Raw genomic sequence first — 19,934 nt, 5'->3', positions numbered from 1 at the left:
CTGGATGCAGCGAAGAAGAGAACTAGTAGTTTATTCATGATAGGACCAAAGACCTGCATGGCCTGGCCACACCTGGCATCCTTTTGTTTTGCAACTCTGTGCACTGTTGCGAATACTCTATAGGTTCCTGAAATTTCTCTGATTCTGACACAAAGCAGATCACAAAGCAGTTGGTGAGGGAGGAAATCCTTGTTCTATATACATTTCAAGCCATGCTTAGACCACCTGCACGTAGATAGCAGTATTTTCTGCACTCTACATTCTGCACTCTACACTCTACAATTGTCAATTGCTGCAACTAAGTTAATAAAAAAAGCATTTCAAATCCTGGGGGTGATCAACTTAGAGTGATCAGTAAAATTTTAATTTTGGCTTTTTCACAAAGTGGCATGCATGGCAGTGCACAGCAGTCTATAAAAAATTGATTCTTTCTCTTATTTTGCAAACAAGCTAATTAGGTGTTTTCCTGTCTACCACTGATGCTGAAGGCTCGGAAACCTCACATATATCTGAGCCTCCCACTCTAGAGGAGGCTCAGAAATATGAGCTCTTTGTCCCTATAAATTTAGAAAGTTTGTAGGGTTCAGAAAATCACACATCATTTTACCTGCTGTGGTGTGAGTGTAGTGGGCTAGGCAAGAAAGCTGCAGGAAACAGAAGTATATGTCGAGTCTAAGGACATAAAAACAGCTTGCTTGTCTTGTCAATAAAATTAGGTTTTCCATATATGATTCAGAAATGTTTGAGTTTTTGTGGATGTCATGAAGGAGTCTTGACCTGGCGCAGAGTTTTAAAAGAAGACAATGAAGTGTCTCTTAAAAGCATCTGCTAATTATTGATGTAATAATTTGCTAACACAGCCATGAAAGTAAATTACAAATGCAGATAGAAGAAAAAGAAAATGTAAAGTAAGAGCCTCTAAAAAGAAAACAAATCAGTGGGTTACTTTAAAATGTCTATAGGAGTTTGTTTGTTTTTTACCTATTGAAAAAGGTTAGAAATAAGTTTATGCAGCATAATATACTATAAAAAAAATACTATCATTGTCAGAAAACAGATTTAAAAAATTGGCTACGATTTGTCCAGGAAGTACCCCGCCTCACACCCAATGACCACTGGAGATAGACAACATCACCCTGCCACCCTTCAGAGACAAATAGACAATCTGTGGGTGGATGGATGGATCTCTGACTAATATTTTGTAAAAATATTTAAAGAATTAAGTTAACAGTTTATGTAAATTTGCATTGCTTGTTTGTGTGGATGTAATAAAAGTAATATCATTTATACTGAAATATTAGAAAACACACCTATGATTTTAGATACAGACACTGGCACCGCATCTCTGAGTTACAGTGCGACACCCTAAAAACCAAACCTGACAAATGTTAGGACTAAGAGGGAAAAGTAGCAAATGGGTTTCTAAAACTGTGAAATTCCTATCCATGCTCCATCCATTCTCTGTAGCTACTCCTCGCCTGGATGCAGGGGAGCTGGAGTTTTTCCCAGCAGATGTTACACTGGACAGGCTACAAAAGCAAATACACATACATCCTCTAACTTTTATTAACATCTCAGATTTTATGTTTCTGTGTTGGTGTACCTGCTGTTCTCTGGTCGGTGTTTTTATCTTTGATTTTATTTCACAGCACTCCTGTCGGCTTTGCTGTTGTTTTTAAAGTGCTGGGGCATTTCATATTTTCCATAGCAGTCATGAGCAATGCACCAGCAGCAGTACGTTACAGTTCCTCTTCTGTCACACACACTGGAGGGAGTCTGGCAGTCAGTGTACGGTATATCACAAGCACATTTGGCATGCAGGCCAGAGACTTAAGGCATTAACCTCTAACCTTCCTGTGAGTGGAAGACTTGCTATACCTCCTGGGTCTCAGACACAGAGCTGTCTAAGTTGTTTTATAATGTCAGCGGGAGAACAGACTGTAACAGTGCCCCTTTCACCTCATATTCCTGTTTAAAGCCGTAGCCCTCGGCAGTCTTCATCTGGTTGATGTGCTGGAGGAGGTCGGCCACCCGGACTGCAGGATGGAGCTGTCCCGTGTGGTAGGGGGAGCCTTTACGTCCGCACTGGTGCCTCGGGGAGCCCCCTAGCAGGCTGCTGGCCTCGTTCACCGAACTACGAGCATCACCTAAAAAAGAAAAAAAAAAAAAGGCACAATGGCAGCTTTAGCAAGAATCTAAATCTCTAACATTCACAGAACAGGAGGGTTCCTGTAAAATATTTACCTGCTCTTAATTTGGACTGATTCACTAGGCAGAGGTCTAAAGTATGCCTGGTATCATTACCTTAAAAATACTGGAAGGCCAAAAAAAATAAAAAAAATTTAAAACTAAAATCACCAAAAATATTGTGTTTTTTTTTTTACCTACTCATAAAATAAACTAAGCTAGAACTATATTTATTAAACAAATAATCCAATTATTATTATTTTTTTTATTTTTTTTTAGGAATTTTAATCACAGAGTCAAAACTTCAAATGGTTTATGCATGTTTTCTCTCGTTACACAAAAGACTTCCAGTTTGCTCAATATTCTGGGGTCAAAAGGAAAAAAAAAACTGGAAAAATATTTGGTCTGTTATCAAACTAGATCTAGGTCAATCTGCATTTGAAAACTCTTACTGTATTTAATGTTTTAAGGCAGCTTGTGTGAACCAAAGTATAGCTGTCTTACTTCTTGTTCCGCATGTATGTGCGTCCATGAAGGACAGAGCCATTCTTTCGTCCTCCTGCAGGGTGCTCTGGTCAGTGAAACTGCGCTCCAAGGAGCCCATGTGGCTCTTCTCCTGCCGGTACGTAATAGGAGTCTTGTTTACCGGTTTCCTGATAACAAAAGAAGGTGGAGGGAAAGTTATTGTACAAGAGACACCAGATATGAACAACAGAAGAAAACACAGAACAAAGGAAACTTATTTTGTAAGAAACAACCTTTGGAGTTACAACATGAAGATACAAGCTGAAAAAGTAGCAGGATAATCGATAAATGAAATACGCAAAGACCTTGGAAAAGTATGGACTACTTTACATTTGGTCACATTAAAACCACAAAATATAACGTACATTTTTTGTCATTTATGTGACAGAGCAACACAAAGTGGTGCCTCAATATAAAGTGGAAGGAAAATGATACATGGCTTGTATTTGTATTTAGCTCTCCTCAGTCAAGTCTCTCCGAAACCGACAGTATTTTGGTGTATGTCTATTTTTTTTGTTGATTCCTCTTTGCCAAAGAGCTCAGTCTCAGTCAGTCTGCAGAGTGACTTTGAACAGAAGTCTTTAAGTCTTGTCACAGATTCTCAACTGAATTTGCTTTGATCTAAGCCATTTTGTTGTATCCCGCCTTTACGTATGTTCAGAGTGATTGTCCTACTGAAAGGTTCCAGCCAAAAAGTTACATTTTATTCTCATCTGACGAGATGTTCCAGGTGTTCTCCACACTGTGTGGCAAACTGCTTCTCAGGCTATCTTGCAACAATGCCTGTCTTTATTTCAGTCGTTAATAAAGACCAGATCTGTTGAGTGACTGATCTCGCCAGAGTTACCTTTGTCCTCTTGGATGTCAAACATTTGAAGCGTTTACAGAACAGCTGTATTTATAAAAAGTTTCAATTACACATGAGTTGATTCTGATTTCTTAGCTTAGGTTAATTAGGCGCAACAACTTTTGAAAGTTGTTTTCCTTCCATTTTACCCCCGCCCCGCTCCCAAGAAAAAAATCCCAACAAAAATGCATTGCAATTTTTGTTATAATGTGACAAAACAAAGAGATGCTCAAGGGGTATTCAAAGCACTGTATTTTAAATACGAAAAAAAAAGAAAAATACTGGGTTGAATTTCCCCTTCAACTGATGACTGACAAGCAGGAGCTCAAGCGTGTAAATGATGAATCAGTAAATGAGAGGTGGAGACACTTACGGATAATAAGAGTAGTGGTCCCTTCTGGCAAGAGCGCAGCAAAGGGAGGGTGGTGGGGAAGGAAAATCAAGAGAAAGAAGATATGTAAGATGAAAGCGATGCCAGCTGAGGGCAGAATGCATTGATTACAGTGAAAATAAAGAGTCCAGCTGTGCAGGTGGCCATATGACACATGCGAGCAGTTCAAGCAGCAGCTGGCAGATCAAACACACGGCGAGGCGGACAAACTTTCAATCGACTCGTTTTCTGGCCGTCGCGTTGCACTGGGCCACGTAGCTTCCCGTCACAGCCAATCTGGCAATCAATTCTCTGGGACAAAAACTACAGAGGCTCAGGAGCCAGTGTCCAGAATAGCAGCGACTTCAATATTACCAAAAATGCTGTGTCAGCCTTTTGAATGGTGAACAAGCAGTTCCCACTCCTTCTGTGCAGAGCTCTGCTCCTTATTGATATTTCTTTTTTCCTATCGGGCACTTTGACTTAGAAAAAAAACTGAAGGTGCAGTTATCTAAGTAGAAGAGCTAAAGGTGGATATAATTTACTCATGGGATCATTGGCTAATAATCTCAGAAGGGACACCTTTCCTCTCCCAATTGCCATCTCATTTAAGGGTCAGGCCTCTTCTCGGTGTGCGTAATTAAGTGGTTAATTGAATTGCATCCGCCTTTAATTAAATACTTCACACTCAGATGGGCTCTGCGCATGTGAGCTGTTTGCTCCCTCTGGGGCGGGAAAACAACGCAGCGTTGCTTGTTGGTCCTGCTCTTCCCTAGAAAGCGTGACCTTTAGCAAAGTTCAGCAAGTGCACAGAAGGTAGTCGCTGAGCTCTTTTTAAACAACAAAATGAAGAGATGCGGCAGATGCGGCATGACTGAGCAAAATGAGGCGTGTTTGTCTTGCATGGAACAAGTCATATAGGAGTCATTTACCCTTTCTTAATGATGATGATAACAGCGCCGAGCAGGAGGATCAGGATCACCAGGCCTCCAACGCACACGCCGAGGATCAGCCCCATCTCTTCAGAGTGCTGAGACACCTCCAGAGCTCTCTGGTGATCCTTGCAGGCGACTGGAAGCGAGAACATAAAAGCAAAGAAACAACAAGAAGGCATAAGGTAAGATTTGGAAGAAACACTCTCACGAGGCTGTCATTTATGGATGTCTTTTGTTGGGGGAAAAAAAAAAAAAAGGAAGCGTATTTTCCAACAATCCAAATTGGTCTCTTCGTCTTAGTGATCACTTCCTGTGAAAATAATTAACAAAAAATGAAATGCCTTCAGTATAGTAGACAATGCAACAAACCTGGCATTTCTACAGAAATACACAATTCTGAAAAATATTTCAACTATAACTTATTATTTTAAATTTTGTATCCAAAGATCCAGGTTTATTGTTTTTTTTTTGTGTGTGTGTGCCATTTTGATCAATAGTTGTTAAAAAGAGATTTCTCAAAATAGTTAGTTTTTCTTGGTTTCGGTTGCTTTTTAACTTATTTTCTGTCAACAGAACAACTTTGAGCAGTGACAAAAAAAAAAAAAAACCTAAACACATGATTAAATCAGTGCTGTATCTATTAAAAACAATTACTTTTAAAAATGTGTCATTGCTTTTATTTGACTAAATAGGTGATTTGCTCTCACTAGGAAAGAATACTATTGTCTACTGTATAGTCATAAGAGTCCATCTTAATAAATTGGAATATTATAAAAATATAAATCTCATTCATTAATTCACATTAATATTATTATGTTAGTTTTTTTGTGTTTCTCATAAAAAATGAACATAAAGACAATTGGAAAAAGGGTATTTTTACAGAGAAATGTCGCTCTGCTGAGAGGGATGTTCATACTCTGCACAGTATCCACACTCTGTGGACTTGTCTTGTAATTTACTGCATCAGTGCGGTGTAGCATGGAGTTTCTCTGCCTCTGGCTCCGCTGAAATGTTTTGAAAGCCCCGATTGCTTTAATAGTGGGCTTCAGCTTGCCTCGACATCGTTACTTACATTTTCTATTGGGTTTAGGTCAATGTTGTTTAGGCCAACAACTAACAGTGATAAAACACTCTTAAAGCCAGGAATTAGTACTGTTGGCAGTGTGGGCAGGGACAAACTCCTGCTACACTGACTTTACACCAGATAGAACGCAGGGGGCCAACATCAAAACTACTGCTGATTGCTGACCTCAAGCAAATCGGATTCTGTGGCTCCCCACTGTCCCTTGCAACTCTGAGGTGTTGATTTCTACATGGAATTAAAAATGAACTTTTTTCCAAAAGAAGGAATTTAAATTGCTGAGCAGCAGACCACTACTTATTCTCCTTGGCCAATGTGAGATGCTTCTGATTTAATCTCCTCTGGTTCTGGCTTAGCACAAGGAATATGGCCGTTGTAGCTCATGTCCTGTTTACATCTCTAGCTGCAGTCCACCTAATGTGACTCTTCCCAAAGTTTTGAATGAGCTTTGCAGCACAGTTCACTTTAGCCTGTGGTGGCCACTGTTTCTGCAACACTTTTTCCTTCCACTCAACTTTCTATTATTATAGTTGGGTACATAACTCTGAAAATGGCAAAGAAATCACCTTTTCTGGTTTACTCTCTGAAAGAAATATGTCATTGGTTACCGGCTGGTCCTGTTTTTCTCAAGATCGCATCGGCCCTAACATGACCATAACGAAACATCTCTGTATAGCTGAGGTGCGAAACATACAATGAAACTTTAAAGGTGACTTTTAAGCAGAAAATGAATTAAATATAGCATTCCCAGTCAAAATAATCTACTCAGGCCTGCAGCATAATCTCAAGGTGCCCTGGTGTCTCTTAGCCAATAAAAAGGTCATTATCATAATAGCAGGTTATTCATTTCTCTACCGTAAAGCTTCATACTTATGTAAATGGAGCTGAGCAGAGGGGCTGCCTTTGTCTTGTTATAGGGGCCCACTGATCTAGTTTTTTTTTTTCCTCCTCCCTACTGCCAGCCTGTCCTCCAGGCTTTGACAGCCCTGAAACCAGCCCTTCTGATCCCATTGGAACAGCTCAAACTATCTGGAGAGCAGGAGAAAGTCAGAGCACGCCTGGGGATAGAGTGCTATCTCACAGTGTGCTGAGGGGGGGAAATCAGATCTAGGGCAGGGACAATGAAAATACAGCCATCCTTTAGCCCAACTATCAGCAGCCAAGGGCAGTGCTTTTGAACCCTCATCCCAAATAAAGATGAAAGTAGTACAGAATCATTTCATTATTTTTCCGGGCTTTTAATAAGTGATGAGCGTCTGGCTTAGTGGAGTGGAGAAAATGAGCCACTGGTCTCATTTTAGGATAGCTTTTGTGTTGCCATGTTGCTCTGGATAGGTCTGTGTCCCATTTATTGATAAAGCATCTAACAGGTGTTTTTCCTATGCACCAGTGTTGGAAAGAGTTTTTTTTTTTTTTTTGGAAAACGTGGCTCCTGTAAACCAAAACACAAATAATTCATCCCATCAGAAAGCTGATCGATTTGAAAACTCCTCGCAGTAACATACTCTGTTTATTCCATTGTCTTTTCCTTTAATATTACTCCAATAAAGGGATATACCGGTTTAAGATTTAGATGAGGAGCTGAGGAAAATCAATTTCAGTTCCACAATGTTTTGGACAGATAAGGCTGTTTTGTCATATTTAGCTTCAAAATTTCCATTAAGCCAAACAGGAGCATGAAATAGATTTCCACATGAATCCAAGCACCTTCCTGCTGCCCCGTGGTGGAAATTGGCACTTAGAAAAGAAATGGAAGTCTATTGTTGTGTTGTGCCTGCCAGAGGATCCTTAATTAAACTGTCACCTGGAAGTTGAAATGTAATCTCCAGCTCTGTTATCCAAGCCAGAATCATTTGCCTCCACTTTACTGGTGATGGGCTGCTTGATAATAATGGCTCAGGACCTGATAATGCGGAGGCTATGTTAATGGTCGAGAAATCATTGAAAGCCAAAAAAAAAAAAGAAAAAACTCCTGGAGCACCTTAGAACTGGAAATAAGCTGGAGCTTTCACGATTATAGCATGTTGGATTAATTTAGAAAGTAATGCTGGCAATAATTTTACTAAATTTGCAATTTGCTCTGAGACCATTAGTCCTATATTTCTAAAGGATACAGCATACCAATCATTTCTGTGGAGCAGCCTGAAATGAAAAGCCAACACTTCTCACATACAAAGTATAAAGTAAATACACTCAAAAATTTCAATATTTTCCCATGTAATACATTTTCAATGTTATGCATAGTTTATTTCATCCATACATCCAACTGAATACTGTAAATTGATATCTACTTCATCATTGGATATCACGGTGAGTTACTGTTAACTGGCTGAAAAATAGCAAAGGCAAAATTGTTGTGATTTAAAAGATTTAAGGGGCTGCACAGTGGCGCAGTTGGTAGAGCTGTTGCCTTGCAGCAAGAAGGTTCTGGGTTCGATTCCCGGCCCTGGTCTTTCTGCATGGAGTTTGCATGTTCTCCCTGTGTATGTGTGGGTTTTCTCCGGGTACTCCGGTTTCCTCCCACAGTCCAAAAAACATGACTGTCAGGTTAATTGGCCTCTCCAAATTGCCCCTAGGTGTGAGTGTGTGTGTGTGCATGTTTGTTTGTCCTGTGTGTCTCAGACTGGCAACCTGCCCAGGGTGTACCCTGCCTCTCGCCCGGAACGTTAGCTGGAGATGGGCACCAGCAACCCTCCCGACCCCACTAAGGGACAAGGGTGTAAAGAAAATGGATGGATGGATGGAATAAATAAAAAACTGCCCTGCAACAGACTGGCGACCTGTCCAGGGTGTACCCCGCCTCTCGCCCGGAACGTTAGCTGGAGATGGGCACCAGCAACCCTCCCGACCCCACTAAGGGACAAGGGTGTAAAGAAAATGGATGGATAAAAGATTTAAGCACCATGACAATAATGAGAAAGTTTAGTTTTGATCGATAAAACGGTATTTTGTTATATGGTTTCAATTACCAAAAAGAGAATAAAATATGTCTGTTTACAAATAACCTTCTCCAGTTGCATGTATCCCGATCTATCATTCAAATGAGAAATACGTGTTTAGTATAGAAAGAGTAGTAAATGTGGAAATGCATTTTATGAACTTCAAGTATGTTTTGTTTTGGTGCCTTGTAAGATTATTCATCCATTATTCAACTAAATCGCATTCTGTCACAATAAAACCACAAAATTCTATTTATTTTGTTGGGATTTAATGGGTCAGACTGAAATAAATGGCACATGATTGCAGAGTGAAACAAAAAGGATGCCTGCTTTCTTTCTTTTTTTGACAAAAAAGATGACTGCACAGTGCAGCATACTCTTGTGTTCCGTTCCTTTTTATTCTGATTGTTTAAAAAATTTATTGCAACCATTTTTCTTCATACCATTTCCTTTATGTCATAGATTTGATGATGAAATGGTTAGTCTAGTCATTTTGTACTTGGCCTTCAGTGATGTGAGCCTTGACTTGGACTTGCTCAGACTAAAATGCAAAGCATCGGCCTACATGCAACCCCAGGAAATCAGCTAAATCCTAAGAGTGCAGTACTCATCTTGCTTTTAGGTTATGTTCTCTTCTGTTTCCCGTCTTTTTATAAAAAAAATTTTAATATCTTGCTGCACCACTGTTTTTTTTCCCTTCTTTTTCAGCATTTTGTGTCAAAAAAAGGCATGAGGCCTTCAGTTCAGCGTTCAGTTCTTTGCTGTAAGAAAGCATAATTAGCTGATGCCCGACTGAGTAGTGAGAGGCAGATGGAGTGAGAGCCGAGCTTTGCCTTTTGGCTTTATGCTTGAGGAGAGCCTCATCTCTCGTAATGTAGCCACAAAAGGAGTCCTTCTCAAAAAAAAAAAAAAAAAGAAAACGAAAAAAGAGACAACCCTCTAAATCAATTGACTTACAAGGCTCCGCTTACTGTTGCAGCACTGATAACTATAAATACATGACTTTTATTCGCCATGATATGACAGCGTACTGTGGCACAGAGACTCTCCTGCCATCAGGACTTAGAGTCAATTTTTCTGCCCTTTTCATGTCTCTTTGAATCAAAACATGGAGGTGCAGAGGAGGAAGAGAAGGAGGGGGGCAGCACTTTCTTGTACTGATAGGCCAAGGTAGCTCCATCTGGAAGTTTTGATCTGGAGAACCCTTTTGGATGCACCGAGGTCAGAGCTCTCTGATGTAGCTATCTGGTGGGCTGCTGATGAGAACAAAGAGACTGGTTTGATGTGGTGTATCCCACTGTCTGCCCCCAAACAGGCAGGATGAAAGCCTGACCTCTAATCCCTCCCTGCTCGTTGCCCTTTTCTCTGGGGCCCACTGCTGAACAACAAGAAACCATCAGAGAAAATATGTCCGGATCCAAACCTTTGTACTTAAGAAAAGGGTAAACAACGGTGTAGCACACACGTAAAGTACACTGCATCTTCATGGTTTGTTCATGGCTTTTCATGCCAAGATACACTGGCTTGCTAAAAGGTAAAAAGAATTAGCGTATAAGATTTGCAAGTTTAGAGAAAACTTTTTGAATTACCTTTGCGAGCGATGCGGATGCAGTTAATTCTGGATTCCTGAAATGCAAAGAAAACACAGCTGTCAGTGGAGAGGCGTCACTTAGCATTTTACATGATAAACAAATGATAGAAGAAAGTAGGACGGCATAAATCACATCGCTGAGAGTATGACGAAAGATAAAGACTAATTAATTGACATGAATGTGTGTTTCATCCAAAGGCAAGTAAACATAGCAGACAATACTGATCCTGATATGAAGTAAAAGTGCAAATTATCAAACAATATTAAAGTAAAATATCTAGAACCTGAGAGCTGTGGTGAAGTGTGTAAAGAAGATCATAGGGCTTTTTTTTCACTGAGGGAGAAAAGATGGGAGCTGAAATAAAGAAAGTGTAATTAAAAGGAGGGTTTCAGACCAGTGCCCCACGATGAAAACGAATTAATTTTATTCAGATTTCATCTGATGACATCTCAGCGTTATGAAAAGGACCTTTGTCAAATAACTCTAATGAGATCCAAGACTGTAATCCAATTCCATCCTGCACACCCCCATGGAGGAGATTTATTATCAAATTTACATTTACAGATGCCAATTAAGGCACTATGGGACAATTATAGCAATTTTTGCCTATTTGGATTTTCTTAAACTCTGGTTAAATTGCTATTTTAAATTGCCATTGCTGATGGTCACTTCAAACATGCTTATAATTCAGCATTTTAATCTGCACGCCTACAGCCACATGCTGCCATGCTGAGAGCCAGAAGTTTACATTCACTCATCATTGCTGTCAATGTCACTTTTACTTTAAGCTTTGAAATATTGAGTTTGAACTATTTTGTGGTCTGGAAAGACCAAATGATACACACATTTAATAAACTTTGAAAACAACAATCAGTTGCACAAGCTTTATTTTTTTCTTACAGATTTTCTGCCATCCACATAAAAGATAAAAAACAAATAAACTCAGGGTTTTAAAAATTTTCAGGTGAGCTTGCTTTATTTATCAAAAAACAAAGCGATCAACATGAGCAAGAAAAATGCTTTCTATGACTCAATTTGCACCAACGGTGGTGGTAGCATCATTCTGAGGGCCTGGTTTACTGGGGTTTACTTTGTAAAATAAATATTAACAAATTGCCAAATACCAAGTCAAAACTATGGAGTTTGTAAATGGACGTGGTTTAGGTTAATTGTCTTAAGGGCCTTTCAATAAAACATTCACGAAAGTAAACACACAATTAAATTTGTATGTATAATTCTGACTCACTAGTGAAGAGAAAGAATAAATGAAAACTTCTGCACACAGGTCTTGTTTTTAATACTCACTACAGACATTTCAATCTTAAAAAAATGGCACAACTGAATAACAACACGCCCAAAATGACATTCTTTGCCATGATGAGTGTAAGAAAATGTTGTATCACATCTGTGTGTACTCTACCTGGCTCTTACATTTTCAGCACAGCAAAACATATGACTTTTTAAAAGGTTTTTGAAGAGTAGGTACTGAGTTTTATTGCATGATATTGCTCAATGTGACTTTGTGATTCACCAGAGAATAATTCATGTAATTCAAAATGTTAAAATAGCCTCATTATCTTCCATTTATACTGACAGTTCTATTTGTGTGAGACTGGATGCACTCCTGCTCAAGATCTCAGGATCGGAGAAAACGTTAAACGTTTATGCACTTCACGCATCTGAAACATGACCATGTTTTAAGCTGACCTTCAAAACACAAAAAGAAGAAACATGTCTTAATTGATCAAATGACAGGAGCAAATTCATAGTCATCTTGTCAAAAAGGCAATGATGGCGCTAATTTAGGTCTTCATAATTTCGCAATCTTAAGATTTGTTTATCTGCCATTACATCTCCAAAGGACTGCTTTAAAATGCACATGTAGTGATAAATTATGCTGCAGTTTATTTACATTTAAAACCAAACAGAATTGAGCAAAGTATTTTATACATTATGGTGAAAAAAGAAACGTTACGGAAAGAATAAGCATTTACTTTTCAAAGTTAAACATTTCAAGCATGAATAGAAATTCTCAGGCCCCAGAGTTAGTATTTGCATTTAAAATCGTTGAAGCTTCTGTGACATATTTCAAAATCCCTTAATTTCTACAAATTAATAACCCTTTTAATTAATAATAATAATTCATTTTGTTCTTTGAAACTGCAACACTGAGCAGCTGACTTTGAGCTTTCAGTGCTTAATTATATAAAACAGTTTTCTTTTTCTTTCTTTTAAGAAAATAAAAACTGAAACTGATTCATCTAATTCTGCCTCCAAAGCAGCTGAGATCAGTCATACATTTAGTTATTACAAGCTTTGGCCAACTAAGATACATACATTGTCAGCCGTTTGCTGCAGTAAACAAATAAGCTATTGTGATGGATGGAGACACATTCAGTAAAATGGGCACCTAAATCAATGCGCCAGAGCTCAGCAGAAGAGTAAACTGCCAAGGTCCAGACTCTCAAACATACATCACATGTCTCTGTGCGCAGTGCCAGTCATGCCAGAGGGGCTGCTGATTCCTGGCAGTTCTAAATACAAAACACAAATGCCAGAGCACAACACAGGGCTCCACAGCACACGGTTTGTGTATGTGTGTGTGTGTGTCAGTGGGTAAAGCTGCAAAATAATAGTTTAAGCGTTACAGATTGTGATGGTGTGACCTACAAAGCAACAGTCTGTTATTGTTGTGAGCGATCAATTGCAGCAATTACACAAGCTTGACAGCTACTATGAGATAATAGTGGGGATGAAGTTCCAAATATTCTGGGTCAAATGCAACCAATGAAACTACTTGCAACACCACTGGTCTTTAAGAGGATTCACTGCGGCGTTTGGCCTCCATAAAGGTAAACAACAAAAAAGGACACACACACACACAAACACTGAATTAATGAGTGCAATTAAGGGGCCTGACAATTCATCTTGAATTTTAATGAAAAGGTTCAGACACAAAGACCTGAAGTGATTATTAAATCTGACATGTCAAAACAACAGTAGCGCACAGAACGCTGGATCAGAAATCAATTGTAGAAGATTTACACATTATTTTTTATGATGTTTCATTTTTAAATCAGGACCTCTGCTGCTGCAAGCAACTAACTGTCCGGTGGAAAACAGAGATGCACTGAAACTGATCAAAAACCTAGCTTTTATGATTTGCGAATGCACCATATCTAAGTTCTAACAGGTCTCGTTGGGATGGAAGTTGTTGCTGCAGAAAAGCGGCTTGGCACACAAAGCTGATAGTTTCAGTCTGTTACTGTTTTCTTACTATAACAAACATACCAGTATTAGTTTGAAATGTAATTTTTTGTTTTCATATTTTTTTTGTTTTAAATTAATAAAATGTCTTTTCACTGCAGAGCTGTAAAACTGAATTATATTTCCCACAATACAAAAATTGACTGATGACAAAATGGATTCTTAAGACTCTTGTATAGCTACAATAAATAAACTAAGGCTTCAGTTTATTACAAATATACGTTGTAGAAACACATGCATATTTTGTGAAATATTGCACTTGACAAATAGTCAAATAGTATAAAGTTCTTTAGAGTTCCGTTTATTTTTGTTTTAACACAATACTGACTATTAGTCTTCATGGCATTACTAGATATTTAGTAGGTGATAGTACAAATCAGAACTGGCTAAAATCTGTCGACAGACCAACTTTAAAAAAAAATCTTATCAGTTAATGTCATAAGAAAATGTAATTATAAATATTTTTTAAATATACATTGGCCAATGCGTGAGGTGAAGCTTTTTATCCAACAAATTCAAAACTGGAAGTTAGTTTAACCTGGATTTTGTGGGTGCAGTGCAGTGTGAAAGGCCTGTTTAGTTACACCTGGAGGATCAGCAGAAAGATCCAAAACAACAGCAGCCATTAAGCAATTGCTGGGACATTCCTGGTCCAAACAGACTCCATGAGCCAAACATCACCATCTGGCTTTAATAGACTGTTTCAGAAACACTCGAATGTGACTGCTGTCAGATCACTATGTGAGGTGAAAAATGATGGCTCTCAAATGTTAATAACACTATTATCAGACAAAAGTACCATGGTGCATGATTGGCTGGTTTGTTAGTAGTCTAATTGCCCGGCTTACATGCTTTCTGAATCCATTTTACTTTGTGAATTTGTCACTTTTTTTTTTTATTACTGCAGTTCATTTTGTTTGCAGGCTTGCTGTGACATGTCGCCATTTATTTCCTTCTGTAACTTATAGGACAAGTAACAACCTGTTCTGTATACTTTCACTTCCATAAACCCTAAAACTTTGGAATGGCTTCTCTTATTGGGAGGGAAATCATGAATTTTTACCTTTTTATTGAACACACATGCGTGCGTGTGTGTGTGTGTGTGTGTGGGGGGGTGTGTGTGTGCGTAGGTGGGTGTGCGTGTGTGTGTGTTTTGTTCCGTACAGAGGATTGCTTCAGACCAACAAGAGCAAGATTTCAGCACTGAATGAAACTGTACGTTGCAGGATTTGAAACACTGGAGACAATGTTGGCTGTATGATTTGGCACCATGGGTCAAGAATGCTGGCCCCTCGCCAGGCCAAACAAAACATAATCCCATCCGCTGGTAAAGCCAGGCGTCCCCAGTCTAATCCCATGCTTAGCAGGCTAGTTTTGTGAAGTGCTCACACTGCACTCTCCTCCATGTGCTTCTCCACTGAGTTGGAAACAGATGATACTGGAAGGGATGAGCCACCCAGCTCTATTTGTGGGACTTTATATTCCATACTCGACTCAAAAAGGAAAATATGGGAACCATCAACAGACGAGACTCAAGTAGCCAAACTGATACAAATAAAAAGTTATTTACTGCGTCGTTTCTCTGCTGCAGTCGCGGCCAAAGGTTTTGGCAGTGACACATGTCACTTTTCAAATTCAACTGATTTAGTTGAGACGGTGACAGTTCACTCTGTTTTCAGATTATAGTGGAGAAAGAGGAGATGGATCTTAAATAATTACAAAGACATTTATTATCCCAAACAAAAAACACCATAGAATGAAAAAAATAGTTTTGTTTACATTTAGACTAAATTATAATCTAAATTAGCTTCACTTCAGCATTACGAGACCAACTAAACCCATCCCCACATTTAATTAGCAGACTGATTTTTCTACAGGAGTGTGAGATGGGCTTAAAATCACAGACATCCCAACCTAATTTCAGGGATCAATGTTCTCAAATGATTGGTATCAGGAGTACCTGACAAATCTCCACCTACAGTACCTTTTGTTGGTCTCCTGTCTGTGATTTAGCAATGACAAAATATGTTTTGTGTATGGCTTAGAAAACTTTGCTATGCTTTGCATACAAGATTTTGTTGAACAGATGGGTTTTCTGTTCAGACTCACACCTCCACTTGATCCCCTCACCCCACACTTGATTGCGCCCCTCAGTGTCTCTTGGCACCGCCAACTTTGGTGTAATTTTTCAAAACTTGGCGGGCCGCATTGTGCTTTAACATTGGGTTTAGTTCCACTTTAATGAGTCTGACTAGTATCAAGGACATGAAATCAGGAATCAGTTCTGCCAACAGTGACACAAAATACAGGATTACTTCTCATCAATGGGAATGGGCTTCCTCACTGTTCTCTCAAAGAACGTGCTCATGAATAAAGTGTGGGAGGTAAAGAGCGAATTCCTTCAAAATTTCAGACAATATGTTATGACCACATACCATTGGTAAAGTGGTTTAAAGCTTATTGACATTTCGGACCTGAAACCAGGAAACTTAACCCAGTTCGTCTGTAGTTAGCGTTCCTAAAATATACAGGAAAAAGAACTCCAACAAATTGAGACCTACACCAAGCACTGATATGCAAGTCACAACGAGTCAGTGTTTGGCACAGACTTTGAACAGAAAAGGTGAAGCCCTGTAACTTTTTGCAAAAATTATATGAGCGAATAAATGTATAAAAATGTGAAATGTTTAACTGTTCTTCAGCACAGCATAGAAAGAAAGTAAATTTTCAAAAGATGTTAAAGTGACATAACTCTTTACTGCCTTGCAGCAAACACCTTTGTCCATCACAGTCAAGTTTCATAGACTACACATGTTAAAACACCAGCTTTCTACCTCTGTTTCTCTGCACCTTCACCCAATTATGTTTAAGTAATTGCCTTACAAAGGTAGGAACTTATTCTGTGATGAAATCTAGACAGGTAATGTGGCATACCCCGAGGGACGTCTAGAGTATTTGTCTGCTATAAAACAATGATGCAGGGAAGCAGCACTGAATTGGAACTGAAAAGTGCCTGGACTTTAGATAATTCCAACTAGTCAGAGGTCCTCTTTTCTGAATGCACATAATTCCCTTTTCAGAAATTTTTTGTTTCTGAAGAATCGAAAAACAGAGGGATGTAAACATTTGCAGCCTATTTTCAGACCAACAATTTCTCTAACAGCACAAATAATAATTTGGGGCGTTGTGATCTCAGACAATGCCAAGTGCCCTGCAGCTTTAACCACATAATTAGAGCTGCAAAAAAAAAACGAAAAACAGACTTACTCAAAAAGGCCCTTCAATGGAATAGCTTTAAACACTTATGCTTACAGGTTGGTGATCAAATACTGTCAGATCTGCAACATCTCTGGCCGGAGTTTCATCACTCACCCCTTTGAAGTTGCTCATTGCCTGGAAATAGACCAGGTAGCTTTTGCGCGGGTCCAGTGGGGTGTTCCAGTAGCCATTGTATGTGTGGTTGTCTCCGACAGTGAAGGCCTCTGGCAGGCTGCTGGGTGGCAGCTCGGCTGCGTAGTAGTGCGGCGTGCCTCGCGCCTGAGCCTCACCGTGAGACATGGGCAACGGGAAGCACTCCTGAAGCCCCAACTCCCTCTTCACTTTCTTCACAGTTTCCTCTTCAACCACTACCTGGTATGTGCTGGGAACAGAGTGGATATGAAACTTTAATAGACCATGGTATTAAAAGCACGACATGTTCGTTTGAGGTGATCTTACCTGACCGGCGCTCCTCTGCCCTGCGCAGGGCGCAGCACCACAGTAATTGTATGATCTGTCTCACTCAGAGGTGACGGCATGTCTCCATAATCAAATGTAGGAGCTGGAAGCACACATAGCAGACACATTTAGGGTTTGGGTCTCAAAGACAACACATGCAGTCCCTATTTTTTAGAGATTTTATGTGAGAGACCAAGAGAAAGTCTATAACTGAAAAAAAGTGAAGTGCATGCATGGAAAGTGTGGACTTGCCAATTTTGCACATTTTTTTTTTTTTTTTTAATGAACATCACATTTCTATTGAGGAGACTTCAATAATCCCAAATTAAAGTAAATGCAGAAAATTGCCTTCAAAAATCACAATAAACAGTCAACATGTGTGATTTAATCTCAGTTTAAATGCCGTATATTCAAGAACAAACACCGCAACACAGACATAAAACCAGGCCACTATTAAAACTGTGGAGAAGTTTAAAACGGTTTAAAGAGGTCTTGAAATAGCTCTGAACATCCCACATTACACTATTTTATCTGCCACCTGAGAAGAATGGCAGAATTACAAAAGTACCAAGACATGGCATTTTACCTAAACCAACAGGCCGAGCAAGGAGAATATTAATATGAGGAGCAGCCAAGAGGCCCATGGTTACTTTGGAAGCAGCTGCAGAGATTCACAGCTCAGATGAGAGAATCTGCAGACAGGAGCCAGGAGCACCATTAGTCTTGCTTTCCAAAAATCTGCTCTCCATGGAAGGGTTACAATATGGGACCCATTGTAAAAGGAAAGTTATAATGTGCTCCTTTTGCTGCAAATATTTAGGAGACACAGCAAATGTGTGGAGGAAGTTTGTCTGATCAGATGAGGATATAAGTAGTCAAAACACTATGTATAGCAGAAAACTAACACTACACATCAATCCTGAACCTTTCCTAAAATAAAATATGATGGTGGCGACATCATGTTATCCAGGTGTTTTTCTTCAGCAGGGACAAGGAAACTGGTTAGAGTTAATAGGAAAATGGACTAAATTAATTACAGGGGAATCCTGTAACCAAAGCAGATGATTTGAGACCGGGGCAAAGGGTTACATTAAAGCAGGACAACTTCCCTAAAAATACCGTCTGCGCTACAATGAAATGGTTTGGATCAAAGTAAATTTATGTGTTAGAATGGCCAAGGCAAAGACTTAACTCACCTATTTTACAAATAAGAATAGGCAAAAATATACTCTCCAGATCCGTAAAAGACCTGCCACTATGACTGCAGCAAAAGATAGCTCTGTAATTATTCATTTTGGGGGGCTGAATACTTTTTCAAGACTTATCCTCAGAAGAATTGAAAATCCTGTTTGGCTTTTCTCCTCATTCATAAGTATGCATCATTTTGTGTTGACCTATAACACAAAATCCAATTTAAATGCATTTAAGTTTCAGGTAGGTGACAAAATGTAAGAAAATCACGAGGGTATGAATACTACTGCAAGGTGCCGTAGAAGCAAATAAACTTGCCTTCACATTGCTCATTAAGGCAGTACTAATTCAACTGCACCTTCGACGTTTCACAACAACGACAATGATTTAGATTAGTAGTAGCAGAATGCCTACTCCTTTTTAGCATGGAGACACAACATTTATATAACACCAAACACCCACAATCTCATTTCAAGCACGATACTCGAATTCCCCTTCCAGTTGTCTTGGACACCGCGCCAATTAAAAATCACAGGAGTGAGGCTAAATTGAATGGCTTTCTCATTTGAAGGGATTTGGCTAAAGTCGCGCTCCTCCCCAGAGATGTTGTGGCACATTTCTCTTTAATATCAGCAGTCAATTAGTAAGGGGGAAGCAGAGCAAACTATTCATGAAGCATAGATAATTATCGAATTAAAAGGCAGTTTGCTAATACTGCGGCAGAATAGAGCTGACATCAATTACGGGCGGCGGCTTTAAAGAAAAACGGGTGTGTGTGTTTGTTGATGCTAAGGGAGCATGGCAGAAAAAAACGGTTTGAAGCCTGCTGCCAGGTCCAGTCTGTCTGAAGAATATTAGTGCATCAGCCACAGCGACGCACACCGCTGAATGTATAAGTGCGCCGGCCAGTGAGGAAATGTGTGCAGTCAGGTATTGTGAGGTGGGGTGTTGTTTAGAGATGCTGACAGTAGTGGCTGCTGAAGGTGTTCAGTGTTTGCTAGCTGTCAGCGCAGATTTAGGAGACGCTCAGCGTAAGTGAATGTTCTGCACTGTGGGCCGCTGAAGCCGGAAGATGATGATCTGCAAAGACTTTTGAAGTCTATCCGTGGTCTGGATTGGTGCCAAAAGTCTCTCTCGTAAGCATCCAACAGGCCAGAGTGGCGGGTTTAATCTATAACACACAACCTGAACCTACCTGTGAAGAGATATGGGCTAAAAAAAGAAAGGGAGGGCAAAACAGCAGGACTGCGGTGAGCTCCTCTGAGATGTAATCCCACTCTTTA

At 39.5% G+C, this 19,934-nt stretch overlaps 1 protein-coding gene across 4 annotated transcripts in view; it reads right to left on the bottom strand.

The window, feature by feature from the left end:
• The window catches only part of ptprub (protein tyrosine phosphatase receptor type Ub), a 228,644-nt gene that overhangs the window by 43,226 nt on the left and 165,484 nt on the right, over positions 1-19,934 (bottom strand). For 2 of the 4 annotated variants that reach the window (XM_008432338.2, XM_008432339.2), the window contains exons 11-17: positions 17,461-17,563; positions 17,116-17,383; positions 10,474-10,510; positions 4,862-5,000; positions 3,933-3,956; positions 2,692-2,840; positions 1,960-2,147 (exon numbers count right to left, since the gene is read on the bottom strand). In XM_008432338.2, the coding sequence (XP_008430560.1) occupies positions 1,960-2,147; positions 2,692-2,840; positions 3,933-3,956; positions 4,862-5,000; positions 10,474-10,510; positions 17,116-17,383; positions 17,461-17,563 (908 nt within the window). The remainder of the gene's footprint in view (positions 1-1,959; positions 2,148-2,691; positions 2,841-3,932; positions 3,957-4,861; positions 5,001-10,473; positions 10,511-17,115; positions 17,384-17,460; positions 17,564-19,934) is intronic. The other 2 variants (XM_008432340.2, XM_008432341.2) reach the window with 1 other exon arrangement.

The sequence above is a fragment of the Poecilia reticulata genome, linkage group LG16 (genome assembly GCF_000633615.1).
Source record: "Poecilia reticulata strain Guanapo linkage group LG16, Guppy_female_1.0+MT, whole genome shotgun sequence".
In the NCBI taxonomy this organism is placed as follows: Eukaryota; Metazoa; Chordata; class Actinopteri; order Cyprinodontiformes; family Poeciliidae; genus Poecilia; species Poecilia reticulata.
This window is presented reverse-complemented; position numbering and strand designations above follow the sequence as displayed.